General features: G+C 37.5%; 2 protein-coding genes across 2 annotated transcripts; both read right to left on the bottom strand.

The window, feature by feature from the left end:
• Positions 1–1,825: 1,825 nt before the first annotated feature.
• LOC145642520 (uncharacterized) lies at positions 1,826–4,377 on the bottom strand. The gene is made up of 4 exons (XM_081693726.1): positions 3,462–4,377; positions 3,232–3,403; positions 2,192–3,142; positions 1,826–1,991 (listed from the first exon to the last, which is right to left on the bottom strand). Exons 1-4 carry the CDS (start codon positions 4,375–4,377, stop codon positions 1,826–1,828), a joined length of 2,205 nt encoding a protein of 734 aa, XP_081549852.1.
• A 310-nt stretch (positions 4,378–4,687) lies between these two features.
• LOC145642519 (uncharacterized) lies at positions 4,688–5,509 on the bottom strand. The gene has a single exon (XM_081693725.1). The coding sequence runs from the start codon at positions 5,507–5,509 to the stop codon at positions 4,688–4,690; it is 822 nt and encodes a 273-aa protein (XP_081549851.1).
• Positions 5,510–11,893: the final 6,384 nt, after the last annotated feature.

Raw genomic sequence — 11,893 nt, 5'->3', positions numbered from 1 at the left:
TAAAAGAGATGGCATTTTTGTTGTGCATCACCTTACTAAGCTAATGTCTTTTGGTGTTGAACAAACTTGGGAAAATTATTGTCCTCCAACGATTTCCCCTTGTGTACTCGGACAATTTGTCCATGAATTAATGCATTAGCTCGGTTTACCCTCAAAAAAAAAAAAAAAAAAAAAAATCCTTCAATTTTAAGGTTAATAATAATTTTTTACTTTGTCTCGGACCAAAAAAAAAAAAAGGGTCAAGAGCTTCCTATTTATCATTAAGACCCTTTGGTGCCATTTTAGTGGTTAAAACTATCTACTTTGCCTTGCCACCCTTTATTTGATCATTGCCACCACGACCCTTTATATCACTTATTAGTAGTTGTATAATGTCTCAAACAACATAATATGCCTTTAGAATGTATAATTCGTCTCTCTTTTATTTCATTTTTCTTAGAAATAGATTTTTGATTTTTTGAATGGCAAGGTATCATTACCAGTTTAATATACACAAGTCAAAGAAGATCCCCATCCCTCTTCCCCTTTTTCATACTAATATAGCATGTTTGTTAAGTAATAAGTGATACTCAACACCACTATGTGTGTTATTTCTAACAAGTATCAAGAATAAAGTCTAAACATCTGATGGGGCATTCTTTAGTCATATGGGTTTGAACCTTTTGAATTCATTGTATTAGTTTCACTTCCTACTCATGGTCAACTAGCATCGAGGAGTATTAGAGACTCCCGAACGGTATTAGGGACCATGGTAAGCATCTCAACAATTTTTATTTCCGGGCGAAAAATGGTCAAAAAATTCCAAAATTGAAGGCTATTATCCACGTTTTTTGAAGAATTTTTAAGATTTCGAGGCCCGGTGGCGAAAAGTCTTGAGAACCTAGGGGATACATGTAAGGGTCATATAATTATGTTTAGAATCATATATGACCATTATATGTTGTCAAAAATGTCTGTGGTAGGCTTGAGTTCACGAAATTAGTGTAAGTTTTGAACGTGTAAATTGACCGTTATAAGGCAAATTGGATGGTTCCACCCACCCAATTGGACTCCCGGAGGGTATTAGGGACCATGGTAAGCATCTCGGAAGTTTTTATTTCCGGGCGAAAAATGATCCAAAAATTCCAAAATTAAAGGCTATTATCCACGCTTTTTGAGGAATTTTTAAGGTTTCGGGACCTGGTAGAGAAAAGTGTTGAGACCCTATGAGATACATCTTAAGGTAACATATAATGCCGTTTGGAACCATATATGACTATTATTTGTTGGCATAAATGTCCGTGATAGGCTTGAGATCACGAAATCTGTGCAAGTTTCGAACGGGTAATTTGACCGTTTAAAGGCATATTGGATGGTTGCGCCCACCCAAATAGACTCCTAGGGTGTATTAGGGTCCATGATTAGCATATCAGCAATTTTTATTTCCTGGTCAAAATAAGTTAAAAATTGTCCAAAATTGAAGGTTATAATACACGATTTCGGATCAATTTTTAAGATTTTTTCAAAAAATGAGGTGAATGTGTTGGATGACTATTGGGGTCATATAAGAGGTTTGAAACCATAAGACACCGATAAAGATGTCCATAAAGTACCAAGAATGAGGTTTGACTCTATTTTGAAATTCATGAAATATAGTGATGTCATATAAGTGTAATAATGTGATATGACTTGACTATAGTGATGTCATATATTTATAATGATGTCATATAAGCATATTGAAGTTTTTTTTTTGGTAAATATAAGATTTTATTACCAAAGGAGAAAGTTACAACTTACACAAACTAAGTTATAACAAGCACAAAACACCACAAGACCTAACAACAGGTCACACCATCACCAACAGTTCAAGTCCTTTCTTTAGCCACCTTCTAGGAAGGGTTCTAAGGAAAGGAACAGGAACAAACTGAACTAAAACTTTCAGCCACCTTCTAGGAAGGGTTCTGAAAGCTGAAGCCAGCCACAAAGAAAACCAGACAAAGCAACAGGAAAACCTGCAACAACAAACACCTCAAAGCAGGACTGCAAACTGCAGAAGGCAGCAACCTCCACCTAGACTCAACTGGAGAACCAGAAGGACTAGACAAAAGAGGCAAAACAACAAGACACACCCCGGACTAAGAAACCAACTGCAGCAGACTAGCAAAACCAGCCTGAGCACCAGCAAAACAAAACCCAGACAACACTAAATTACATAGTCAGCAAATTTCTGTCAGGAGCAGGGCATCTACAAGCAACAGCAAACAGAATATCCCTGAGCACAGCTTCACTAGATTTGCAGCTTCTTGTAAAGATCAAAGAGTTTCTCTGCAGCCAAATATGATAAACAACTTCAGCAAAACACATTCCCAGAAGTCTATTTTTAGCTCTATCCTTCCTGCAGATTTTAGAAATCCACATGACTTCAGCATCAAAGCTTAAAATAGCCCTGTTGTATCCAAAGATAGCCAAGATCCTTCCCCAAATACCCTTAGAAAATCTGCATTCAAAAAACAAATGCTGAACTGACTCAAGCTGCATGTTACATAAAAAACAGATAGGATCACACTGCATATTCCAGGAGCTCAATCTATCTTTTGTAAGCAATCTATTCCTAACAGCAAGCCATAGAATGAACAAGCTTTTAGGGGTAGCAGCATTGTTACAAAGCAGCCTTCTCCATGGAACTTTGGGAGCTTGGGTCAAGATTTTCAGATAGATTTTTTTAATCTTGATTCTACCACCATGCATTACAGCATCCCAACCACCAATATTATCAATTACAATTATGTACTTCAAGATTCTACTAAGCACCCAAGAGCATCTCCTAGGGGCTGGTTTGTCCCACCAAGAGTTTCCTTTGAAGTAGTAGATATGAACCCATTTCACCCATAAGTTGTCAGCTTTATGAGCAAGATCCCAAAGTAACTTAGAAATAGCAGCATAATTCCACTCAGGAAGAGAAAGAAGACTCCAGCCACCACTAACTTTGGGAAGACAGACTTGAGACCAGGAAACAAGGGACTTCTTAGATGGGTTGGCTTTCCCAGTCCATAAGAAAACCCTAAATCTTGACTCAATTTCTCTCAGGATCTTTTTAGGAAGGATAAAGATTTGAGCCCAGTAAGTTTGTATTCCAAACAAGACACTCTTCACTAACTGAAGTCTACCAGCATAAGAGAGATCACTTTATCCACAAGGGGTTTACATTGAGCAATGGTCAGCTTTTTAGAAGAGAGGGGAACCCCAAGATACCTAAATGGAATAGTACCAGGAGCAACCCCAATAAGATTTCTCAGCTCATTTTGACCATCAACATCAAGACCACCAAAATACACTTCACTTTTATCCAAGTTTGCAGAGAGTAGAAGCTCCAGAAAACTTAGTAAAAGCTTGGAAAAGCAAGGAGACAGATTGAGCATCAGCCCTAGAAAAGAGGAGCAAATCATCAGCAAACATAAGATGTGTCAAGAACATTTTCTCACATCTAAGGTGATAGTTGAAATTAGGATTCAACTGTAATTCAGAGAGACATCTAGATAGATATTCCATTCCAATGGCAAACAAGAAAGGAGACATTGGATCTCCTTGTCTAAGACCCTTTTTTGCAGGAAAGGGCTTAGAAGGAATACCATTAATCAAAATAGAGAAGGAGACAGAAGACAAGCAAGCCATAATCCAGGCAATAAATTGGTTAGGAAAACCAATCTCAGACATAACAGTCTTCAGAAAACTCCACTCAATAGAATCATAAGCCTTTTTCAAATCAATCTTCAACATACATCTAGGAGAAAGGAACTTATGCCCATAACCTTTAATAAGCTCAGTTGCTAAGAGAATGTTGTCACCAATGTGTTTCCCAGGGATAAAACCAGCTTGGGAGTCATCAATCACCTCAGAAATCACTCTTGCCAACCTTGTAGTAAGAATTTTAGAGATGATCTTATATAAGACAGAACAACAAGCAATTGGTCTGAAATCTTTAGCAAAGGAAGGATTTTGAACCTTGGGAACTAAGGTTATAGTAGTACAATTCCATTGCTGCAACATAATACCAGTATTGAAAAACTCTAAAACACCAGCATAGACATCATTTTTCACCACATCCCAAGACTTCTTAAAAAAGTGAGAATTAAAACCATCTATCCCAGGGGCTTTGGAGTTATCAACGTCTTTCAAAGCTGAATCAATCTCCTCAACAGAAATAGGAACTAAGAGAGACTGCTGAGAATCCCTAGACAGCTGTGCACCTCTTCTCACAGTATTAAGATCAACCCCAGGCAGAGAAATGGCACAAGAACCAAGAAGAGCCTTATAAAAACCAGTAATTTCAACTTCAATAGCATTGGGGGTTTTCAGCAATGTACCATCACTAGCAAAAATAGTGTCAATTCTATTCATGCTTTGCCTTTGTTTCATGACAGCAAAGAAATACTTGTTATTACTATCTACTATCACCAAGTTGAAGCCAATCAACCCTGGATTTTTGTCTATAAATACTCTCCTGAACATTAATCCAGTAATTGACTTTCTCAATAGCTGCCTGCTCTTGAGTGTGCAGAACAACATTATCAACATCATTGATAATCTGCTGCTGAATATCAGTGCGGGTATTTTGAGCAGCGTCAAGTCTTTCATCAACTTTGCCAAATTTCTCTATATTCATAGTTTTAAGAGCAGCCTTAACTTGCTTGAGCTTATACCACACTTTCTACATTGCACTACCAGTAACAGAGCATTGCCAAGCAAAGACAACTACAGAAAAAAAATCTTCATGATCAGCCAAGTAATTGAGAAATCTAAAAGGTCTTCCTTTGCCCGGGTGAGAATAGAAGATATCAAGGAGAACATGATTATGATCAGAGAGAGAGGGAGGCAAATAAATAGCTTCAACATGCCCATAAGAATCTATCCAATCCTGATTAACAATACCTCTATCAATCCTAGAATAAGTCCTAGGACCATTATGAGCTTTGTTACACCAAGAGAAGAAGGAACCCTTACTCTTAATTTCAGACAAAGCCAAATCATCAATAAGATTCTGAAAATCCCTAGTTTCATAGCTAGTGACCATAGCCCCATTAATTCTGTCTTCACAGGAAAGGATAGAGTTAAAATCACCAACACATAACCAAGCTCCAGAAAACCCAGCCAGCTGTCTAAGACCAGCCCATAAAGGTAGCCTATCCTGGACAGTATGTAACCCATACACAAAAGTGATGAAGATTTGAGTTTGCAGATCTTTTGTAGTAAGCAAACAATGAACTAACTGTTCTTGTGAAGACAAAAAAGTTAGGTTAAGAAGATCAGCTTTCCAACCTATCCAAATTCTGCCTCTTGGTGAGTTAGCATAATTAGCAAACCAAGACCAAGCAACTCCAAACTTCTTCTGAATTTTAGCACAATTATGTTGTTTTACTTTAGTTTCAATAAGGCAAAGAACATCACACTTCTGATCTGAAAGCAGCTTCCTCACAGCAGCCACCTTCCCAGGGTCATTAAGACCCCTAATATTCCATAAAAGAACTATCATGACCCTAGAGGGGGATTCCCATCACCCCCGTTAGGTTCATTAGTTGCATCTGCAATTTCAATACCATCAGAGTCCATAGTCAAAGGTTGATAGGTATTTGAACTGGAAACTTGAAAGTTTATCTGTCTATTGGCTTTCTTCTTGGATTTCTTGTCTGGAATTTGCCAATCATCATTATTCTGATTCTGAAGTGTTGGGGTAACTTCCTTAACAAAAGCAGGAACCTTAGTAACCTCATCAAGAGCTTGAGTCTTCTTAGGAACCCAGACTTTCTTAGCCTGAGTCTGAGTGGCCTTTGGATCACCTATTTGCTTCTTTCTCACAAGCTGAGGCTTGGAACAGTCATGTCCAACCTTATCACATTTCTTGCAAAAAGGTGGTGTCCACTCATAAGACACATTAATCTCAATCAACTCCCCAGCAGGGCTCTCAACCCAGACAGAACTAGGCAGAGGTTTAGTAATATCAATCTCCACCAGGAGCCTAGCAAATGAGACCCTAAGCTGTCTAGATGTACATTCATCAGCACAGACAGGGACACCCAGCAGACTACCAATTCTACTTAGAGTTTCAACACCCCAGCAATTCAAAGGCAAATTAGGTAGCTTAATCCATAAAGGTATAGTTCTTAAGATTTCAGCATGAAAATCGAACTTATTAGACCAGGCTTTCACAATAGCAGGCTTGCCAAAGAACATATGGGGACCAGAACATAATATAACATTCTTATCATCTACAGATTTCAGATTAACAATGAAATATCCCTCATCATGCCAAAAAATGTCTGGTTTAGCTATAACATTCCAGTTATCAACAAAGAACTTATGAACTGCAGAGATAGTAGGTGAATAACCAACTACATAGAAAATAAGAGCATTACCCCATTTCCTATTGCCTTCAAGGATATCAGCAGAGCTGAGTTTTGCAATTGATTTACCATCCCTGACCTCTGGAGCAATGAAAGACAGTGAGGTTCCTTTTGCATTCAGCTTCCCCTTGAATAGGTCCTTCCATTCTTCAGCAGGGGCTTCAGAAGTTTCAGGATTAACACCAAGAGTAGCCTTCGAAGTCCGATCTTCCCCTGTAACCAATGGAACAGTAACCGCAGAAGCCCTAGTTACTGTTCTATTGGATTGAGCTTGAATCTGGGCAATCGAACTCCGGTGAACACTTTCTAGCATCTTCAAATCACTTCTGGAAATCTTTCCAGCAGTTGGATGTACCAGATATGCAGGAGGATTTACCATTTCATCAGCTTCAGGAATCGAGTCATTTGAAGAAATCCCAGATTTCCCCAGATTACCTAAGATCTTATCAAAAGGAGCATGATTAGAGTTTTACGGAAGTGGAGCTGATGTTTTCTTCTTTCGTGCCATGAAGATGAAGAAGCCAGATGCAGATCCCAACCTAGCTGCTCAAATCACCATGGAAATCGCTTAGAGAGAAAAGTCAACAGAAAGTCAACGTTCCCTGATGGTTGATCTAAAAAGCATATTGATAACTAAAGCATATTGAAGTTATGTGATGTGACTTGACTATAATTAATGATGTCATATATTTATACAATGATGTCAGATAACTAAAGTGAAGTGATGTGACTTGACTATAATGATGTCATCAAAGTACATAAGAAGTGATGTGACATGACTATAATGATGTCATATTATGAAAATTAATTTTTAATTATAGGATGTCATAATATGACACGAGTTGACAATAATGATGTCATAAAAGTATAATTATGCTATATAAGTGATGTAATACGGGTAAAATAGCGATGTGATGTTTAAGGGTAATTGTGATGTGATTTGACAATAGTAATGGAAATGAACACATACATTATATGATATGGTGATTGATTTGACAATAGTGACTATTCATTGTTACTATTCATATGTGTGTTGATTGATATGATGTGTTCTGTGTTATGTTGAGTTGATTATATTTGAACAAACTATTCATGTTTGTAATGTAAGTGTAGACACCTAAAAATGTCTTCCCAAAACCAAACCCGATGATGAACAACCTTTTACTGCCATTATTTTTCAGGTAGAGTATTTAATCTTTGGAGTGTTTAAATTCATATTTCCATTCATTACATTTTATAAACCAATCTAATTCCTATCTCATTTCTCTAAACCAGAACTTACTTTCCACTTTTCGTGTCCACATCACAAAACCGAGAGAAACTGATTTTGTGGCCCTATAATTTTGATCCAATTATTATTAAGTTGGATAGGCCTTGCAATAATATTTCCAACAAAATATCATAAGCCCAATTCCGATTTGAAACGAAGATGATATTAGCAAAGTACTAAACTCGGCCCAAAACCGACATCCTTTCACTAAAACGGCCATATATTAAAATATGAAAATGATTTTGACTTGATTCTAATTGGATTGGAAAGTAGACTTGATAAGCTTTCCAATGATATATTGTATGCCTTATTCTGAGTTACGGATCAAAAGTTATCGTAGTTTTAAAAACGTGTAAAAAACTGGAATTACCGCACATTAGCTAAAATTGTCGCGTCACGGGGGATGATGACATGGCACGGGGCCTGGTATCGTGTTATGGTATTCTTCGTCGTGTCACGGTGCTTTCCCGTGTCTTTTCCACGTTCTTTCTCCCACCTGGACGCACGTCTGGAAAATTGTACACCGTGACATGGCGCTACGTGCCGCGCCACGATGGACTTTGCCGCGTTAGAGCATTTTTTTCCGTGTCACGATACACAAGCCGTGACACAGGATTTTTCCGTGTTTTCTCTGCGTACAAACTGCACGCGCTTTATCATTTTAGGGCAAAATAATACACCGCGACACGACAATCTGTACCGTGTCACGACACCCTCTGACCGTGTCACAGCAGACACTAACCATGTCACGGTGCCCTAAATTAGGGTTTTAATCTTTTCTAGGGTTCCGTGTGATACCCTACTTATTTCCTATATAAATACCCCCATCCTTTCTGTAGTTCGGGGCACCAAATCATTCTCTCTTCATCTCTTCTACACCAAAAATCATTCTCTCTCCCTCTACTCCAACAATCATTCTATTCTCTCTTTCTCTCTTCCTTTAGCCTAGAACCTAGACACTTTATTCTTCCATAATACTTCCCCTAAGCACCCCAAGGAGTCCATACTTGACCCGAGGTTCCGTCCTTAAACCAAGGCGTGAAAGGTATATTTAACTGAGGGTTTGGGCCAAATCAACTCTACTTTTATTTAAAGTAATTTCAATTTGATTTATATTTTTTTTATAGAAGTTACTAACAATTTATTCATGATGTAGCAATTTAAAGGAGCGCGCGAAATGTGAGTAGTTAATTTATTTAATTACTTATTTTCTTTTTATATTGCTAGTGTCATGATTAGGTTTATAATTACTTGATTAGACTAACAATTTATTGTTAAATTGCTTCCAATGTTAATGTTTATTCTATTTTATATGTATTGATCGTCATATTGCATGTTTAAAGGGAATATGTAATTGAAAATCACGTCTAATAAGATAATTTGGACAACCGGCTTAGGTTCCTTTTTAATCTTGTTATTAATTGAAGTGATCATTAATAATTTAAAATTATGTTTTGCATTAATATTCAACCAATTTAGCCTAATAATAGTTTGGAGCAAATTGAATCTTTATTTGCATGCCTTTAAGATCACGGGAATCACTTTTCACAATAAGAATCGAGTATAAGCCAATATGGGCGAATGTGACTCCATGACTCACTTCGTACCATCATCCCCGATCCTTCTTTCGTGGTTCCGAACCATATGAAGTTAATAATCTCATGGATTATGAATGAGGTGTAACCTTCACGGGTCAATTGTTGTTGCCTTTCGTTGTCCCTTAATCGGGTTGCCTTTTATGACCCGTTAACGGTTTACAAGTTCCTTAAAAACTTGTTAGCGGCTCCCTACTTTGCTTTGTCCCAAATCGTATACGTCAATTCCCTCTTGCTATGAGTGCCAAGCATATTCACAACATGCTAATGTAGGCGCACTTTGAACGACGCCTTCAGTAAGTATCATATCTTATTTCATTTAAACAATCACCAACAACCCTAATTGTCCCCCAATTCAATCACCCTGTTTTGGGGTCAATCACCATATTCTAGGTCCCGATCTCGGTCACGAACCTCGAAAAAAGCACAATAAGGGAAATATGGGATGTAAAAAGTGTTAAAAAAAAACCTTCCCCCTCTTATTCCCAACCTTTTCCCCTTCTTCTGGACTATTCAGCAAATTTTCATATTTTTCCAATTACACCCTTTTTTTCCGTATTTTCCCTTTTTGGGGACCTTAAAAACTATTTTCTAGAAAAATAAAAGTGTCAAAATGTAGATTAATACCCATTCTTTGGATTCCACCAAAAAAAAGGGGTGTTATTATTACATTTTCACAAGTTTTGACCCATTATTGTGTACTGTCAGACAGGTGATCACTAACATTTTACAAGAATTACATCATAAAGCTCTATATGGGAAGGTGGGAAACTCAATGTTGAATAGCTATAACATAGTTATTCAGTGTTGATTCCTTCTCCAGACCTGAGGTAGGTTGTGTGCATTTCCAGACGCTACGAAGAATGCACGCAAAAATCTCACCGAGGGCAAGGCGGAAAGTATGACGGTGTCATAGCTTTGAGGCCGGGAATGTTGACCCGACCATGTGCTTGGAACGATGCAGACGCGAACTCGTATCCATGAAGCCGATATTTTTCGTCTTTCCTTCGACTAATCGTCCCACCGTTGACGTTGTACTTTATGTTACTTTAGGGTGTGTTCAACTATATGTTCTCGTAATGATTTTTTGACGTTGTACTTTTTGTGGGCATCCTTGATACGGACTATAATCAAATACGAGCGGTGATACTTGGGCATCCTTGGACTCTTGTTTGGGATATTGACTTGGCCCAAATGCTAATTTCCTCCTTGGGGATTTAATCACTCGGTCCAAAGCCTGAGTTTCTCAAAGTCGATCTCTTAATCACCGGTTTGATGACTCCAACCGGCCTTGGGCTACGAAAGGTCGGTGGTCGTGCTCTTCCAATGCTTGTAGTTCATCTAAATAATCCCGGGAAAAAGCTCCTCCAAAACTACAAAAACACTAGAAAGCATAAATTAGTAATAAAAGTGGCTCTAAAGAGCAAAAAAGACTACTAATTATGACCAAGGGACGGGTGTAAATCACTACATAAAATAGACATATCAAACTCCCCCAAGCCAAACCTTTGCTTGTCCCTAAGCAACGAGCTCATCAATGAATAAATAAAACATGCCTCGCCCCAAATAATCAAAATCAAGAATAACCAATTCAAGGCAAATCTAACAAACATACTTCAACATCAACCAATCTCATCCATCTAATCGCTCATCCTACTTAACAATTGTCAAATAGAGCAAACCGCAAGAGCAAATAGAACTCAAGACTAGTTCTCACACGCTCGACTCTCATTTATGTGGCGAGTAAAAGATGTACTCGATCGCTCTCTATCTCAACCCCTTTATATGTGAACAATGCCCTCCAAACTCACACTCTCGTGTGTTTTAAAAGACATACACTCAACCTAATAGTCGACTCGGAATATGTCAAGTCACTCCTTGCATTGATAGGCAACGCTTTCAAATTTTCACAACTTTATGCACAAAGGTCAAAAGGTCTTCAAAGCTTGAAATGTAAGGCTTAGGTAAAGGTAGGAAATATTTGGGAAAAATGTGAGAGTAAAACATCGCTTAAAGGGAGCCAAGTCCTAAAAATAAGGTCAAAAATAAATGATGACCAAACATCTCCAACATACTCAACTCCACCAAAAGTTCACAAAATATAACTCCAATCATATCAAACATTCCCAACACTTACAATTCCACTCAGAAAATTATAAAAATATAACACTTAGAGTTTATAAACAAACTTTAAATTATCAAACTTGATTTTTTCTCATTGAAACTCATCATTTTTTCTTTTCTTTTTTCAACCTTCACTTTATAACATTTGAACATTACACATTTTTTTTTCTATTGAAGTTCACTTATTTTTTTTCTTACTTTCATGCTTTATTTTTTTCTCAAGAGATAAAACTTTCATATTCATAAAAAATAAACCTTAATCAAGAACAAATAACTTCTCAATACCTCCCCACATTGTGAAAATAATAAGCACACTACAAACTCCCTCACTTTACTCACTAATAGCTCCCCCCAAGCCAAGTTTGGGACTAGTAACCAATGGGGTAAGAACGACTTGTAATGTGGCTAATAAATAACAAAAGGTCAAGGCAACAACATGGGTAGTAAGAAGGGAACAAATTTATCTAAAATCATCTGAAGGCTACCTAAAAGAACATATGCCCTCGCTTCCTCAATGTGCATAATAA

This window comes from Chenopodium album, chromosome 8 (assembly GCF_948465745.1).
Source record: "Chenopodium album chromosome 8, dcCheAlbu1.1, whole genome shotgun sequence".
NCBI classification, from domain to species: Eukaryota; Viridiplantae; Streptophyta; class Magnoliopsida; order Caryophyllales; family Amaranthaceae; genus Chenopodium; species Chenopodium album.
The sequence above is the reverse complement of the archived record's forward strand: the minus strand, read 5'-3'. Positions and strand labels throughout refer to the sequence as shown.